At 46.1% G+C, this 18,015-nt stretch overlaps 1 protein-coding gene across 1 annotated transcript; it reads right to left on the bottom strand.

The window, feature by feature from the left end:
• Positions 1 to 4,342: 4,342 nt before the first annotated feature.
• Positions 4,343 to 17,733, bottom strand: LOC125367723 (survival motor neuron protein-like). The gene is made up of 9 exons (XM_048368419.1): positions 17,629 to 17,733; positions 14,740 to 14,811; positions 12,044 to 12,160; positions 10,503 to 10,703; positions 9,661 to 9,813; positions 8,846 to 8,935; positions 6,808 to 6,918; positions 5,372 to 5,422; positions 4,343 to 4,628 (listed from the first exon to the last, which is right to left on the bottom strand). Exons 1-8 carry the CDS (start codon positions 17,707 to 17,709, stop codon positions 5,375 to 5,377), a joined length of 873 nt encoding a protein of 290 aa, XP_048224376.1. The 5' UTR covers positions 17,710 to 17,733; the 3' UTR covers positions 4,343 to 4,628; positions 5,372 to 5,374.
• Between the last annotated feature and the right edge of the window lie 282 nt (positions 17,734 to 18,015).

Raw genomic sequence — 18,015 nt, 5'->3', positions numbered from 1 at the left:
TATATGTGGTGCTGAGGAATCGAACCCAGGGCTTCACGTATATGAGGCAAGCACTCTTGCCACTAGGCCATATTCCCAGCTCCAGTTTTTCTATATCTTTACTTCCTGTTGTTGTTGTTTTTTTAAACTACAGTATAGCCATCTATTTAGTTTGTTATGTACTTAGTACCAGTCCCATAAATTCCTCCAGGTGTTTCCAACTCCTCTGTCATTCATTTATCCCATTATTGTCATTTTCTGTCCGTGAGCTCTTTTGCTCAAGGCTAGTACTCTATCACTTGATCCACAACTCCATTTCCGGTTTTCTGGTGGTTAATTGGAGATAAGTGTCTTACAGACTTTCCGGCCTGGGCTGACTTGTAACCATGATCCTCATATCTCTGTCTCCTGAGTAGGCTTACAGGCATGAACCACCAGTGCTTGTCCTAAACACGCTTTTTAACAATGTCTTGTGTAATGAGTCGCTCGTGTGTATGTATGTACAATTTAATTTTATTAAGTACGTTGGAAGAAAATACTTGATTTGAAGATGTATAGCTGCCTTGTTTCAGTGAGAATCTGACTAGGTTTTGGGCTAGTGAAGGGGGTACTTTTTCATAATTTGGAACTAATCCTCTGAAATTGCACAGTGTACAGTAGTATCCTGAATGACTTAGAATCTGAATGCTTAGGTCATGTGTTGGGCACTGCTCCTGGACTTGCTTTGCTCAAGGCTAGCGCTCTATCATTTGAACCACAGCTCTGTGTTTGCTTTTGTGGTGGTTCATTAGAGATGAGAGTCTCCCAGACTTGCCTGTCCAGCCTGGCTTTGAACCATGATCCTCACATCTCAGCATCCTGAGCTGCTGGTACACCGCTGATTTTTTTCAGTTTTGTAATGAAAATTGGGTTTTAATTTTTTTTCCAGTATTGGGATTTGAACTCAGGGCCATCGGCTTGCCAGGCAGGTACTCTGCCACTTGAGGCATGCCTCTAGCCCTTTTGTTTTTATTATTTTTCAGATAGAGTTTTGCATTTATGCCTAGCCTAGTCTAGACTGTGATCCTCCTATTTACACTTCTCATATATCATTCACTACCACAAGCAACCTGGCTATTTTTAATCCTTTTATATTAATTTTTAGTTGGCTTTCATGGGCTCTGGTTAAACATACACTTGTTCTATCCAATTTCCTGTATGTTCTCACCTTTACTTTTCTAAGCATGCTGAGAGTTCTTTGTGGCAGTTGACACAGATACTGACCGAAAGTGTTTATTTTACACTTAATTCTTGTCACTGAAACTCTAGCAGTGTTTTTTTTTTTTTTTTTTTTTTTGGCCAGTCCTGGGGCGTGAACTCAGGGCCTGAGCACTGTCCCTGGCTTCTTTTTGCTCAAGGCTAGCACTCTGCCACTTGAGCCACAGCGCCACTTCTGGCCGTTTTCTGTATATGTGGTGCTGGGGTCTTTGTCTCAGACCTAGAGGGGAAAAAAAAAGCTGGGTACCAGTGCCTCACGCCTGTAATGCTGCCTACTCAGGAGGCAGAGGTTCGAAGCCAGCCCAAGCAGTGAAGTCCATGACACTATCTCCAATTAGCTACCAAAAAGCTGGAAGTTGGGGTGTGGCTCAAGTGGTGGAGGACCAGCCTGGGCCAAAAGCCGGGGTGCAAGGCCCTGGGTTCAAGCCCAACACTGGAACAATATTGGCACAAAACCGAACAGATACGTATTGTATTGGGCAGCTCCAGCTTTGGTCAGTGGCAGTGGTTGGAGAAGGGGCCACCAACACAAGTCCGCAGGATTCTGGTCTCATTAATGTTTCCTCTTTGTAGCCAAAGCAGCCACCAGTGGAGGTTTCTAGAAACTCGAGAAGCTAAATCTTTCACTCAATCACAAGGTCACAGAAGGATACAGAACTTTCTTCCAGGCACTGGACACCCTGCCAGCTTTGCAGGAGCTGGGCATCTCCAGGTACTTCACACACCGTATGAGCGCTGGGCCGGTGCGCGCGGGGCCTGCCGAGCCTCACCGCTCTCAGCGTGAAAGGCCGGCTCCTGGACGCAGAGGACGCCGCCCTGCCCCGCCATGAGAGAAAGGCACCCCCAGGCTGAACGCCTCACTATGCCCTGGAAGTGGCTATTACCAATGGAGAAATAGCTCGCGCAGATCACACCACAGTGGATCTGAACTGGGATCCGCACGCTTCTCCTCCAAGCTGCTGTGCTCCCTGTGAGGACCTCGGCCGGGTTCGCTCACTGCCGATGGGAAGAACAAAGAACGTCCCGAGAAAACTGCTTCTACTCCAGCGGCTTGCAAGGGTTCACCCTGTTATCGCGTCTTTACCTTTTCCTCAGGAACTCACTCGATGGAAACCCAGGGCGGGAACACGTGGGTTTTATGAAAGCCAACGGGACGAGATGCATTAACAAGTTCTGAATACCATCTACTCATTAGCTTCCTTGTAGTAATTATTGATCACTTCACAGTGTATCAAAATATCACTCAGTGAGGACACTGCTGGCACACCTTACACGCCTCATTTCTGTCAATGACACTTTGAATAAAAAGAACGTCACCAGAAAGCCTGTAAATGGAGCTGTGGTTCAGGTGGTGGAGCGCCCTCCTTAGGGACAGTGTCCCCATCAAGGTCGAGCCCAGTACCCCCACTTGTCTACACACAGTGTGAAACCCTATGTGGAAAAAAGCCTACCAAGTTTTGCCCCCGAGTTCAAGTCCTACCACACAGCCAATAAAAAGAAAAGAGCGAGTCAATTAGAACAGAGAGTGGACAGTAAGAAGTAAAAAGAAGCTGGAACAAACAGGCCACTCACCCGAGGCCGACCCCAGCCTAAAGGTCAGTCTGCGGGAGGAGACCGTGCTTCTGCGTGTCTACCGCTGCGCTGCCGTGGGCTGTAAGTCAGATTGTTACAGAATCTCCCACTGGACCCCCAGCTCCAGGTGAGCGCTGAGGGCCTCACAGGCTTCCACGGGGCCCCTACCTCCTTTCTCCAGCCGTCCTTCCGCTCACCAGCCCCTGCTTCTAGACCCCTGCATGTCCCGCACATGGTCTTGTGTAAGGACCTTCGTGCTTTGCGTGTGTATGGAGGGCGGCCGATGGGCAGTCCTGGGGCTTGGACTTGGCCTGGGCACTGTCCCTGAGCTCATTTTTGCCCAAGGCTATAGCGCTCTTCCATTTGAACCACAGCTCCACTTCCAGCTTGACAGTTAACTGGAGTTAAAGGTCTCATGGACTTTCCTGCCTGGGTTGCCTTTCAACTGTGATCCTTAGATCTCAGCCTCCCGAGTGGCTCAGATTACAGGTGTGCGCCACCAGCCGTAGCTTCCTTTGTTTCCTTTACTTGGGACTTTCCCCCTTGCTATGATTTGGACATGGCTTGTATGTTAAAGTGAGTGCGTGTCTCTGCAAAGCTCGGGGTGGAATCCCGGGCCTCAGCATGCTAGGCAGGCTCTCTACCATAGTGCCCCACCTTCAGCACCCAGCCCAGTGGCACGCACACTTAACTCCTCTTCTACAGTTAAATAGTACACGGAGGGGCTGGGGATGTGGCCTAGTGGCAAGAGTGCTCGCCTTGCATACATGAGGCCCTGGGTTCGATTCCCCAGCACCACATACACAGAAAAGGGCAGAAGTGGTGCTGTGGCTCAAGTGGCAGAGTGCTAGCCTTGAGCAAAAAGGGGACAGGGCTCAGGCCCTGAGTTCAAGCCCCAGGACTGGCAAAAAAAAAAAAAAGGTACATGGAGTTATAGAGGAGAGCCTGAACATGAGGACATAAAGAAGTCAGGTGAGGGGAAGAACACCAAGGAAGGCACAGAGAATGACACAACTCCGCAGCAATAGAACATAGGCTGGATATAGTGGCACATGCCTGTAATCCCAGCACTCGGGAGGCTGAAGCAGGCCATCAAATTGAAGGCCAGACTGTGCACATGGTAAATACTTCAAAGAAATAGAACCTTGCTGTGGCTGCTGACTGGTAGTCTGATCCTTGTAACACCCAACCTCCCAAGCCTCTGTTTCCTAAGCTTGGACTATCTGGAAGATTGCCTTCAATTAAGTTTACTTACCTGCTCCTTTTGCTCAAGGCTAGCATCTACCACTTGAGCCACAACTCCAACTACGGATTTTTCTGTGATTAATTGGAAATAGTCTCATGGGCTTTCTGACCAGGGTGGCTTCAAGCCGTGACCCTCAGATATCAGCCTCCTGAGTAGCTAGGGTCACACGAGTGAGCCAGTGGCACCCGCAATTACTTCATTCCGTCTTTACAATATTACTCACTGACCCCAATAGGCCTGAGTTGTTTTTTCTTATCTTTGAACAGATTCAACTTTATATGCTCAAGGTTTCAAAAAAAATTCTTTTATTTTGAAAGGCATTAGTAAAAAGCTTACCATATTTACTAAGAAAGTCACAGTTATACAAAGTGCTGATCGCAGTTTTGACAGCCCAACTCATGTACTGAACGGAACCTGGCGCTTCTTCCAAGTGCTCACATTTCCACAGCGGAGTCGCTCTCACTCAGCATGCCCAAGGACCCGGCCCGTCCTGACCAGACGCCCGGCAGGGGGTGCCAGGGGGCAGCCCCCCCTCCGTCCCGAGGAGGTGCCAGGGAAGATCACCACCCGCCCCCTGGGGAGAGAACACAGTGTGAGGGGAGAAGACAAAGCCTAGGTGCAGATCCAAACTACAAACGCTGTGTGTGCACACGCGCGTGCACGCACGTGTAAGGGTCCTGGGCACAGGCCCCAAGCCTTCCTGTTAAAGGAGAGGGCTCTACAACTTTAAACACAATTCTAACTGCCAGCTTTTCTGGTAGTTAATTGGAGATAAAAGAGTCCAATGGACTTTCCTGTCCTGCCAGGGCTGGCTTTGAACCAGGATCCTCAGCTCTCAGTGCCTGGGTGTCCTACCAGAATTTAAATACTACAGAAGCCAGGTGCCGGTTGGAGGCTCGTGCCTGTAAACCTTGCTATAATGTAAAATCCAATACGTACTCATGCTACCTTCCTCAGTCTCCCTGTGCCCAAAACTTTTTTTTTTTTTTTGCTGGTCCTGAGGCTTGAACTCCGCACCTGGGGGCTGTCCCTGAGCGTTGGTGCTCAAGGCTAAAGCTCTACCACTTGAGCCTTCCTTCTGGCCCTTTCTGGGTAGTTTATTGGAAATAAGATGGATTTTTCCCGTCCCAGCTGGCTTCGAACTGCAATCCTCAGATCTCAGCCTCCTGAGTAGCTACGATGACAGGAGTGAGCCACCAGCACCTGACTTTCACATGGTTTTTAAATTAACTTGTCAATATTTCAATGTCTAAAACATTTGTTTCCCACAAACTTTAAGGTTTACACAAAAGTTCACTTTTGTGATAGCAGACTTACTCCTTAATTGAAATGTGAGCTTCTTCCTTCTTTTTGATTTTGTCTGAAACCCTATAAAGCAAAACAAGTTGTAAGAATAATGTACATATTTTACACAGATAACAATAAACACGTTAAGCTGGGCACAGATGTAGTCCTATGTGCCCCTAGTCCTAGCATCGGGGAGGCTAAGGCAAGAAGATCAAGGGTTTGAGACCAGCTTGGACTACATATTAAAAGCTTGTCTCAAGAAAACAGGACTGGGGGCAGGATGACAGCGTAGAGGCTTTCTCTACGTGATTCTGAGTAAGAGGGAGGGTAACAAGCGAGGACCAGTAGCAGCTCATGCTCTCCAACTAACCACCAAAAAAGCTGGAAGTGGAGCTGTGGCTCAAGGGGCAGAGCACTAGCCTTGTGCACAAAGAGCTAAGGGACAAGGCCCAGGCCTTGAGCCCTAGGACAGCACATTGGTTTTGGGTATTTGTTTTTGTTTTTGCCAGTCCTGGGGCTTGAACTCAGGCCCTAGGCACTGTCCCTGAACTTCTTTTGCTCAAGACTAGCAGCACTGTAGTCTTGATCCATGGTGCCACTTCTGGATTTTTCTGGTACCGAGGAATCAAACCCAGGATTTCATGCATGCAAGGTAAGCACTCCACCATTAAGCAACATTCCCAGCCCCACCAAAACAACTTTTTTTTTTTATCAACAACCAAAAAAAAAAATAATATATGTAATCAAAATAAATGAACCGGGCTGGGGATATAGCCTAGTGGCAAGAGTGCCTGCCTCGGATACCCGAGGCCCTAGGTTCGATTCCCCAGCACCACATATACAGAAAACGGCCAGAAGCGGCGCTGTGGCTCAAGTGGCAGAGTGCTAGCCTTGAGCGGGAAGAAGCCAGGGACAGTGCTCAGGCCCTGAGTCCAAGGCCCAGGACTGGCAAAAAAAAAAAAAAAAAAAAAAAAAAAAAAAGCCAAGCAAGAGCACCAAGTGTGGGCTGGGGATATGGCCTAGTGGCAAGACAGCTTGCCTCGTATACATGAGTCCCTGGGTCCAATTCCCCAGCACCACATATACAGAAAACGGCCAGAAGTGGCGCTGTGGCTCAAGTGGCAGAGTGCTAGCCTTGAGCAAAAGGAAGCCAGGGACAGTGCTCAGGCCCTGAGTCCAAGGCCCAGGACTGGCAAAAAAAAAAAAAAGGAGCACCAAGTGCTGCGTTCTACCAAGTGCCCGCCCCTCTACCCAGAAGACAGTCATAAGGAAATGTCCAGCTGTTAGTACTGATGCTAACAAATGACACTTTAATCACAAAATAAAGACGTGACACCGGAGTTAGGGGGACTGTTTAACAGCACAGTGCTTTCCCAGCATGTGTGATGCCCCCAGTTTACAAATCACTTAACTTCAAGAAAATGGATGGCCACTTAACCCCAAAGAAAACGCCAGCGAGTGCTTACCATATAATAGCCAGTGTGGTAGCCACTCATGTACCATGAGATTAACATGCTCCCCAGAGCATCCGTGTCATCAAGAGAGTCTGGACAGATGGGAGGTGGGGGGGGGATTATCTGCAAATGGAAAGAGATGTACCTTAAATGCAACAAACAGAAAACATCCCAAGCCTGGAGAGTCTACTTTACACATAGCATTCTGGCTATTAATTCGGTTTCCCTACATCATGCAGGGAAAAGAATATAATAAGAGCATGAGACCCTAGGTTCAATGCCCAGTATAGCAAAACAAATTTAAATCACAACAAAAGAAAACAAAACTAAACCTAGCAAGGATAAAAAAAGGTGACATAAAATAGTAAACATTTTCATTTGATTGGCCTATTCTGTGTTCCATTTAAACCTATCAGTACAAAACCAAGCATAAACACTTTTGTTTTTACAAAAAGCATATAAACATGCCAAGGGCCAGAGTAACTAAAGGTCTCGGATACAACATCTGCTGGGAATGTGGCCTAGTGGTAGAGTGCTCGCCTAGCATGCATGTAAGCCCTGGGTTCAATTCCTTAGCACCACATTCACAGAAAAAGCCTGAAGTGGTGCTATGACTCAAGTGGTGAGGTGCCAGACTTTGAAGACAGGCCCCACCACGTGAACCCTATTTTAGAATCGAACCCTGAGCCAATCAGATTGGTACCTGTGTTCTAATCTTGCTTGCACAGCTGATTGTTGTAACCTTGTTCTTTGCCTTTATAAGCCCTGTGTAATCTCAGCTCGGGGCTTCCTCCTAACCTCCGCTGTGTCTGTGGGGAGGACGAGGCCCGAGTTGGCAGCTCGTTAAATAAAGCCTTGCCTTGCTTTTGCATTTCGGAGTGTCTGAATCTCGGTGGTCTTCTTGGGGGTGGTCTTGTGACTTGGCACAACAGTGGTAGAGTGCCAGCCTTGCGCAAAAAGAAGCCAGGGACAGTGCCTAGGCTCTGAGGTCAAGCCCCAGGACTGGCCAAAAAGAAAAAACCTGCCCTACCCTCTCCCCAAAATTACCCTTTACACTATTGTTAATACTTAAAAACTATCTAAATGTATCTCTGTACCTAAAATATCTATTATAAGAAACTCATCTTAAACAGGGTGCAGAGGCTCATGCCTATAATCCTAGCTACTCAGGAGGCTGAGATCTGAGGATCAGGATCATGGTTCGAAGCCAGCCCTGGCAGAAAAATCCCTGTGAGACTCTTTAATAAACTGCTCCAAAAAGCTGGAAGTGACACTATAGCTCAAGAAGAGCACTAGGGCTAGGAAGATGGCTTGGTGGTAGAGTGCTTGCCTCGTATACATGAAGCCCTGGGTTCGATTCCTCAGCACCACATACATAGAAAAAGCCAGAAGTGACCCTGTGGCTCAAGTGGTAGAGTGCTAGCCTTGAGCAAGAAGAAGCCAGGGGCAGTGCTCAGTCCCTGAGTTCAAGGCCTGGGACTGGTCAAAAACATAAATAAATAAAACCTTAAAAAAGAAGAAGAGCACTAGCCTTGAGCACAAAGAGGTTCAGGGACAGCACCCAGGCTCTGAGTTAAAGCCCCAGGAATGAAAAAAGAAAACAAAACTCAGTTTACATGGTCAGATCTAACATCCAGGAGATTAATGATTCATCCCTTACATATGGTATAGTTAACATACTTTCTAACAGAAGCCACCTCCTCTTAAAAAATGATACCAACATCCATCAGGAAGGCAGCCACTAGTGCAGGTTGGGCTACAAGGCCCTGCACCTCAGGGAAAGCACATTCAAAACAAAGTAGTCAAGTTTAGTTTTAACTTTGACCCATTAGAATCAAGCCTCAAGGATAGTCTGTCTTCTGGCTTTTTCCATATATGTGGTCCTGAGGAATGGAACCCAGGGCTTCACCTATGCGAGGCGAGCACTCTAGCACTAGGCCACATTCCCAGCCTTCGAGGATGGTTTTAAGATGATATTTCCTAATCTCTTGCATCTGCTAATTCCTAAAGCAGATATGACAGCAAAATGTAATTTGTTTTTAAAACTCACTGGTGGTCCAGAAGGAAATGGAGGCATCCAGCGTGACAGGAAATGGGGTGGTGGAGGTGGTGGTGGTGGGCCATTGAATTTTAGACCTGGCTGCAAAGAACATTTGAAACGAAAATTAACTTACTAACTTCAATGAAAGGTAGGAAAAGGATTCAAAAATCAAAAGAGTTAGGGACTGGGATATGGCTTAGTGGCAGAGTGCTTGCCTCCTATACATGAAGCCCTGGGTTCGACTCCCAGCACCACATATATAGAAAACGGCCAGAAGTGGGGCTATGGCTCAAGTGGCAGAGTGCTAGCCTTGAGCAAAGAGAAGCCAGGGACAGTGCTCAGGCCCTGAGTTCAAGCCCCAGGACTGACAAAAAAAAAATAAAAAGAGTTAGAGTAATTACTCAGGCTATAGGTATTATACATATGGAAACAACTAAAGTCCAGTAGATTAAGTCAACCTCCAGACTGGTTTTTCTTTTTGTGGGTCACAGGACTTCAACTGCAGGCCTGGGCGCTGCCCCTGAGCTTTTCTGCCCAAGCACTCCTACCACTTGGAGCCACAGCGCCAATTCTGGTTTTCTGGTGGAGATAAGGGTCTCATGGACTGTCCAGCTTACTCTGATCTCAGCCGCCTGAACAGCTAGGATGACTGGCAGGAGCCACCAGCACCCACTGACTCAACATTACCCTTTTCTTTCAAAGAATTCACATGTTTACTTATAATACCTACACAAAGTTCATGGGAACGCTACAAATCACTTAAGGGAAGGGTTAAATGTCCCAGTATTATTCCTTGGAAACCTTTTCTAAGCCAGGAAGTTTACCTTTCCTGGTCCCAATCCTGATCCTGGCATTGGGGGTGGCGGCGGGGGGAAAGAGCTCCATGGAGCAGCTTTTGACGCGTTGTTATTCAGCTTACTTCCAGGAGACCTGGAGCTTTCACTTTCATCAGTTGAAACTTGACTTTCATGTTCATGCTTCCAAAGGAAAAAAAATAAATATTGTTAGGGGGCTGGGAATACGGCATAGTGGCAAGAGTGCTTGCCTCGCATATATTAGGCCCTGGGTTCAATTCCCCAGCACCACATATATAGAAAAAGCCAGACGTGGTGCTGTGGCTCAAGAGGTAGAGTGCTAGCCTTGAGCACAAAGAAGCCAAGACAATGCTCAGGCCCTGAGTTCAAAGCCCCAGGATTGGCAAAACAAAAAAAAACAAAAATTGTTATGAAGATACCATGAGCCAGGACAATGCTCAGTGAGATCGAGAATTCAAATCCTTGGGATTTTTTTTTTTTTTTTTTTTTTTTGCCATATGTGGTGCTGAGGAATTGAACCCAAGGCTTCATGTTTATGAGGTGAGCACTCTACTGCTAGGCCCACTGCCAGCCCAAATCCTTGAGATTTTAATATAAAGGTATCATTAAGAAAATTTAACATTAGGGTTATAGCTCAGTGGTACATGCGCTTAACATTTGCAAGGCGCCAGGGTTTGATTCCTAGCACTGGAGAGAAGGGGATTAGGGAGGGAGGGTGTGAGGGAAGGAGGGCATGAACCAGAGTACAAAAAAAGAGAATGCACTTAGCATACCAAAATGACATCTTGTTCTACTACTTTGCTTCTCATCTAGTCTTTCCTTCCAGGAATTGAAATGTTTTCTATTCTTACCTCCTGAGCATTCTGATCTGTATTATTTCCTACTTCAGAGGTTGGGGAAAGTAAATCAGACAGTCTTTGCTCCTCTCTATTTCCATATCCAGTGTATACCACCACACAGGTTCCTTTCTTAAAATCAACGGAAGCAATGGTAGCTGGGTAAATGCAGCCATCTTCTGACCAAATGGCAGAACATTTGTCACCAATCTTCCACTGCAAAAGAAATAAAAAAATACATCATTTCCTTTTTTTTTTTTTTGACAGGCTTGAACTCAGGGCCTGAGCACTGTTCCTGGCGTCTTTTTACTAAAGGTTATTAGCAGTCTACCATTTGAGCCACAGCTCTACTTCTGGCTTTAAATGTGATGCTGAAGAGTCGAACCCATGAGACTCTTACTCCAATAAATTACTCAGAAAAAGCCAGAAGTGGTGCTGTTGCTCAAGTGCTAGAGCACAAAGAGGCTCAGGGACAGCACTCAGGCCCCAGAGCTGGCAAAAAGAAAGAAAAAAAATCAGGAGTATCGCTTAGTTGCAGTATGTGCTTAATACGTGTGACGCCGTTTTGCAGCTCGGTGGTGGAACACTTCTCTCACATGTATAAGCTATGGAATAAATGCCCAGTATCGGATAAAGAAAAAAGGGACTCTTTGAAGTTAAACCTCAATGTTTTCAGGGGGTTGAAAACATCCAGGTGCAGGCAATTAAGACCCATTAAATCATTTGGCACACCACAGAACACAAATTTCTTCTTTTCTTGTGTGTGTGCCTTAAACACAGGGCTCTTGCTCACACTTGGCTTTTTTCCACAAGGCTGGTACTCTACCATTTGACTCATAACTCCAATTCCAGCTTTTTTGTTGGCTAATTGGACAAAAGAGTCTCATGAACTGTTTTCTGCCCAGGCAATCTTTGAATTGTGATCCTCAGATCTCAGCCTCTTGAGCGGCCAGTACTACAGGTTTGAGCCACCAGAGCCTGGCTCACATATGCTTCTTGCCTGTGAACAGCCCAACTCCCTGTACTCATCATTTTTTAATGGCCTATAATGTTGTTATAAAAGATTTCTTGACTCTGTTATAAAGTAACCTCCTGGAAATGGACATATGGCTCAGTTGCTAAAGCTTGGAAATAAATAAGTAAAATCTGTTATTTGCCAAGCACTGGTGGTTCATACCTGTAATCCTAACTACTCAGGAGGCTGAGATCTGAAGATTGAGGTTCAAAGCCTGGGCAGGAAAATCTGTGAGACTCTTATCTTCAATTAAGCACAGTAAAACCAGAAGTGGAGCTATGGCTCAAAATGGTAGAGTACTAGCCTTGAGCAAAAAAACTCACAGACAGTGCCCAGGCTGAGTTCAAGCCCTATGACTGACAAAAAAAAATAAAATAAAATTTTGTTTCTTGTGGCATATATCTGTAGTCCAATCACTTGAGAGGCTTAGGCAGGAGGATTTGGGGTTCAAGTTTGAGATCAAGAGGGATATATAGTTTTGGGACAGCCCAGAATATATACAAACAGCAATAGCCTATCTGTAAATTAAAAAAAAAATAACCTGTTTCAAAGGAGTTGTGTTATTCTTCCTTTGACTTTTATTCTTAATGGGTTTTCTTCTAGGGGTGCTTTTTGGCTTATCTGTAGTTTCACCAACGTCACCATTCTTTAAAGCATGCTACAAAAACATGAAGAGAAACACACATTATGTAGAATAACTTTATTTACTACTACAAGTTCACCTCTTGACTACCTCTTGAGCCACAGACCCACTTTCAGCTTTTTCTTGGTTAATTGGAGATAATAGTCTTACTGACTTTCCTTCCCAGGCTGGCTCTGAACCAGCCTCCTGGGTGATTAGGCTTACAAGTATGCGCCTGCAGGGCTTGGTGCCATGATTATTATTATTATTATTATTATTATTATTATTATTATTATTTTTGGCCAGTCCTGGGCCTTGGACTCAGGGCCTGAGCACTGTCCCTGGCTTCTTTTTGCTCAAGGCTAGCACTCTGCCACTTGAGCCACAGTGCCACTTCTGGCTTTTTCTGTATATGTGGTGCTGGGGAATCGAACCCAGGGCTTCATGTATACCAGGCAAGCTCTCTAGCCACTAGGCCATATTCCCAGCCTGCCATGATTATTTCTGAGGAGGAATCTTGCTTTCCGCTCAGGCTGGGGCCTAGGGGAATCTCAGTCCTACTTGTGCTCCCCCATGTTGCTGGGTAATACACACGTGCTTCCCCTGAGGCTGGGGTATCACATGCCAGCCATCATGCCAGTGATTGGTTGAGATATAGTTTTGTGAATATCTTTTGGCCCAGGCTGGCCTTGAACAGTGATTTCCTCCATCTGCTCCTCCCAAGTAGCAAGAATTATAGTTTTAAAGTACCGTGCTCAGCTTGCCGGGATTGGCAGGAACTGAGAACATCCTATTTTACCTTTTGCATCTAAACTGGGATCAGAGAGGTGTCTCATTGTGTCCCATCATTCACTATGATGGGATCTGGTATCAAGCCATGATGCCCCAATCTCTGCCTCCCAAGTAGCTAGGATCACAAATATGGGGCTAATGTGCCCAACTATCTCTTCCTTGATATTGTGACACTAGATGCACAGCAACCTAATGTCCCAATGCTTTTGTTACTTCTCTGACCAAGCCTTACAGTTAGCATTCTAAAAGGGCTGACCATCTTGACCCGCTAAAGGCCTTCTGTTATTATTACTTCAACTATAACCTCTACAAAAACAGACTTCCAAACTATTTTACAGCTCTGAAATTTCTCAGTTAGATTCAACATTTCTAATTTCTATCTTTTTTTGGTAGTACTTAGCTTTGAACTCAGGGCCTCATACTTGCTAAGCTAGTGTTCTACCCTTCATTTGAGCAATGTCCCCAATACTTTTGCTTTTAGTCTTTTTTCAGAGAGGTTCTCATGCTTTTGCCTAGAATGGCCTTCGACTGTGATCTTCCTTTCTTGTCTTCTAAGTAGGTGGGTTTACATAATTATGGCACTCTACCTGACCTCTTCATTCACATTTTTATCCTCATATTCAAGACAATTAAAATCAAACCATCTGTCCTGCCAACCAGTTATTTCTCAGCTTAACTCAGATTACATCTCTAATCCTACCCAGAGAAAGCTTCACTATAATCTTCATTTTAATGATGTTACCTATGTTTCAAGGAAACATCTAGATAACTTTTCCTTAGTTAACTTCTAGGTTCAGTATATAATGGAAAGCAGATGAAAAAAATCTGGAATTTGGCTGCAAAAATGACACAGAGGTGGGCTCATTACCTCACATTGAAACAATGATCACGAGCAGGAAATGGACTCCATACTGTGGCAACTTGCGCGAGTGTATGCTGTGTATTCACCCTACCCTGGATGACAGATGGCTCGTGGGGTTCACTAAGACTAAAAATCTCAGATAGTGGGGAAAGTGTATAACATCTTTTGTGGGCCATGGAACATCTCATAAAAGACATGAATAACCTCAGCAAAATGCTTAGCTTAACACCCACCTCATAGAATTTGGGATAATGAAATGAGTCAGGATGGTAGCACAGTGGTTAAGCCATTTCCCTAGCATGTACTAAGGGTCAAAGCTACAAAACTATGCCAGTGCCACTGGCTCACGCCTGTAATCCTAGCTACTCAGGAAGCTGAGATCTGAGGATCTTAAAGCCAACCAGGGCAGAAAAGTCCCCAAGAGACTCTTGTCCCCAACAAACTGAAAGTAGTGTTGTGGCTCAAGTAGACAGAACACTAGCCTTGAGCACAAAGAGGCTCAGGGACAGCATCCATGCCCTAAGTTCAAGCCCCACAACTGACAAAAAAAAGACATACAAAATTAATGTACATAAAATGCTAAGAACTATACAAACCTACTGTCAACACTGTACATACATTAATTTCTGTACTTAAGCTATTTCTATTTACCCCATCATTATTTTCTAGTCTTATTAAATGCCTAAAATTCAGTTTTGTCTTAATCATCTGAGTAGGTTTTCTATAGTTTATACATAGTAAAGGACTAAAAGGAATAAATGTTTAAAAGTCTTAAATTGCCTCTGCAACAAAGTTGATATATGAACTATTAACTTCTAAAGATATCTGATTTAACTAACCAACAGTATTATCCAAACCTCAAAATGAAAACTAAGTCATGTAAACTTTAATGCTGTAATTAGGCTTTTTCCCCAAAAGAATAATGGAAGGAAATAAAGAATACTGATTGCACATTTCATACCTTAAAAGAAGCCACAGCTTTATCATAAGCTTTTATCAATGCTGTATCATCCCAGATGTCAGAATCATCACTCTGGGAAGGGAAAAGAATAAAAACAATTTATGTTCTGATAGGTTTCACCAAAGTGTATACTTGGGCTGAGGGTGTAATTCAAGTATTACAGCACAGTACAAGGCTCTAAATTCAAACCCTAGTACAATTTTAAAAGAAAAAAAAGGTAAGATAAAAATTTAAATATATACAGCCGGGCACCTATAATCCTATCTACTCAGGAGACTGAGATCTGAGGATTATGATTTAAAGTCAGCTTGGGCAGGAAAGTCCATGAGACTCTTACCTTCAATTGATCACCAGAAACCCAGAAATGGGGCTGTGGCTCAAAGTGGTAAAGCACTACACTTGAGCAAGAGCGCTCAGGGACAGTGCCCACCCAGGTCCTGAGTTCAACCCCCACGACCGATACAAAAATAAAATAAATTTTTCTCTTTTTTTTTTTTTTTTTTGCCAGTCCAGGGGCTTGAACTCAGGGCCTGAGCACTGTCCCTGGCTTCTTTTTGCTCAAGGCTAGCACTCTGCCACTTGAGCCACAGCGCCACTTCTGGCCATTTTCTATATATGTGGTGCTAGAGAATCGAACCCAGGGCTTCATGTATACGAGGCGAGCTCTCTTGCCACTAGGCCATATTCCCAGCCCCCAAAATAAAATTTCAAAAACCTTAATATATATGTGTGTATATTAGATAGGTTGGGCACTATGATCTGTACCAATAATCCCAGGTGTACAGGAAACAGGGATTGCAATGATGATCAACATCATCAGGCAAAATGGGAATGATAACTGAAGTCACAAGATGCTACCAAACATTACCACATTTAAAACTTAAAAAGACTGACCAGGGCTGGGAATATGGCCTAGTAGCAAGAATGCTTGCCTTGTATACATGAAGCCCTGGGTTCGATTCCTTAGCACTACATCAACAGAAGAAAAAAAAAAAAGGCAGAAGGTACATATACAGAAAACGGCCAGAAGTGGCGCTGTGGCTCAAGTGGTAGAGTGCTAGCCTTGAGCAAAAAGAAGCTAGGGACAGTGCTCAGGCCCTGAGTTCAAGCCCAGGACTGACAAAAAAAAAAAAAAAAAAAAAACAAACAAACTGACCATACCCAATGTTTGCAAGTATGTGGAGGAAATGGACCTTTTATACACTACTGTATGTAATGTAAACTCCCCCTCTGATGAAGACTTTTGTATTGGCAGCTCCTTAAAAACTTAAATGTACATCTATTCCTTGACTTAATTGTGTACCCAGGAAAAATAACCACTTGTCTCTTCAAAGTTTCATTCACTAATATTCATGGAAGCTCTGCATATAATTTACATGCAATGGAACACTACTCACCATCTGTTAAAACACAAAATGGATATAACTCAAAACAGCGGTGTTGAGTAAAAGAAGGGAGGATGAATGGGTACGAATGTGCTCTAAATTGTTTGTCTGCATGTATGAAAACACAACAGTGACAGGAACAAACTCTGCCTCATGGGGTCACAGGGAGGTTCACCCCCCACAAGGGGAGTCTGCTAGCTCTTTCTGTTCTCCCATGCCCTTCCTGTCACCTTCAAATAAGCTTACTGGAGAGAGGGAGGAGGAGGAGGGAGAGAGAGAGAGAGAGAGAGAGAGAGAGAGAGAGAGAGAGAGAGAGAGAGAGACAACAATGGAACCTGTTGAAATTGTTTTAGGAAAAAGAGTAGGTAAGGGAGTTGTGAGCTTGACTGGAATACACTGTACATATTCCAGACAATTTTTCAATGTACTGCTCTTCCTACTTGAACCAGTCTTGAAATAACTGTTTGCCAGGTACTCTCTTCTCACACTCTGAAGTTCAAATTTCACACTCAACACGTGATCCTCAAGATTAAGGTGATGACTTTTTTTTTCAATGTGGATATGGGATATTTCTTTGATTTATTATTATTATTTTTTTGACCAGTCCTGGGCTTGGACTCAGGGCCTGAGCACTGTCCCTGGCTTCTCTTTGCTCAAGGCTAGCACTCTGCCACTTGAGCCACAGCGCCACTTCTGGCCATTTTCTGTATATGTGGTGCTGGGGAATTGAACCCAGGGCCTCATGTATACGGGGCAAGCACTCTGGCCACTAGGCCATATCCCCAGCCCCGAAATGGGATATTTCTCTATGGCCCAGTCTGGTCTAATCTCCTGGAGTGATTACAGACGCGTGTCACCAAGCACAACTCGGACCTTCCCTCTACTGAACTTGATCTATTTGAAGTCCTCTTTCTTCTCTATCTCAGTAAAAAAAAAAGAAACTTCCTATTTCCATGTCTTCCAGGACAACTTTTCGGAGACGTGGGCACCCACGCGCAAACTAGGGGAGGGGGTGGAGCGGGCCTGTAGTCCATGCCACTCAGAATGTGAAGATCTGGTGGGTCACAGTTGGAAGCAAGCCCAGGTTAAAAAACAACAAACAAAACAGAAAGCCTCGGTTTGACTGCATCTCCAAATAGGCCGTGACAGGCCGGGCACGGCGCTCAGGGTCCGCTCGCCGGCTCTCGGGTGTCGGGTGCGGGCACTTGTGTGTAAGCTCGAAGGCCGACCCCCTCGCGTGCGTCAGGATCGCTCGCTTCCGAAGCCCCCTCGCCGGTCCCCCCGCTAGCCCGACCCTCCCGCTTCTTGAGGGACACGCGGGGTGGGCTCCCCGCGCGGCCCGGGGCGCCCGCGTGCCCTCCGCGAAGCCGCGGCTCCGGGCGGGGCGGGCGGGGCGGCCGGGACACGCGGCCCGGCGGCTCCCGGGGTCTGGCGCGCGGGGGCGGCCGGGGGTGCGCGGGCGCCCGCTCCCCCCCTCCCCAGGCCGCCGGGACCGCGAGCTCACCTGGCCCGTGCCGCGCCGGAACAGCACCGAGTCGTCCGGCTCCGAGCCGCCGCCGCCGCCGCCGCCGCCGCTCATCGCCATGGCGGGCCTCCCGCGGGACGCGCGCTCCGCTCCGCTCCGCCCGGCGCCGCCGCGTCGCGCCCGAGTGACGACTTCCGCTCCCGGGACCGGAAGTGGACGGCGGCCGGCAGGGCAGAGCGCGGGCGCCCCCGCTGGCTGCCAATGGCGTCCGCCCGAGCGGTCGGCCACGCCCGCTGCGTGGTTGTTTCTTTTTCTTTTTAATTTTCATCATCTTTTCGTTCCACTGTTGTTCTTTATGGCGGCTCGAGCACGACACTTCCTTAGAAGTTACGAACTGTAGACGCTGGGCGTGGCACACGCGCGCGC

The sequence above is a fragment of the Perognathus longimembris genome, chromosome 19 (genome assembly GCF_023159225.1).
Source record: "Perognathus longimembris pacificus isolate PPM17 chromosome 19, ASM2315922v1, whole genome shotgun sequence".
Classification (NCBI taxonomy): Eukaryota; Metazoa; Chordata; class Mammalia; order Rodentia; family Heteromyidae; genus Perognathus; species Perognathus longimembris.
Note: the sequence above shows the minus strand (reverse complement) of the source record. Positions and strands in the feature narration are given on the sequence as shown.

Bases quoted from the DNA above. Each gene is read 5' to 3' on its own strand.
- LOC125367723 (XM_048368419.1), bottom strand. From the start codon at position 17,709: ATGGCGATGAGCGGCGGCGGCGGCGGCGGCGGCGGCTCGGAGCCGGAC. The intron at 12,161-14,739 runs GTATGAAATGTG...ATGTTTTTGTAG, and splicing joins AAGCTGTGGCTTCTTTTAAG to CATGCTTTAAAGAATGGTGA. The intron at 5,423-6,807 runs GTAAGCACTCGC...TTTGCTTTATAG, and splicing joins ACCACACTGGCTATTATATG to GGTTTCAGACAAAATCAAAA.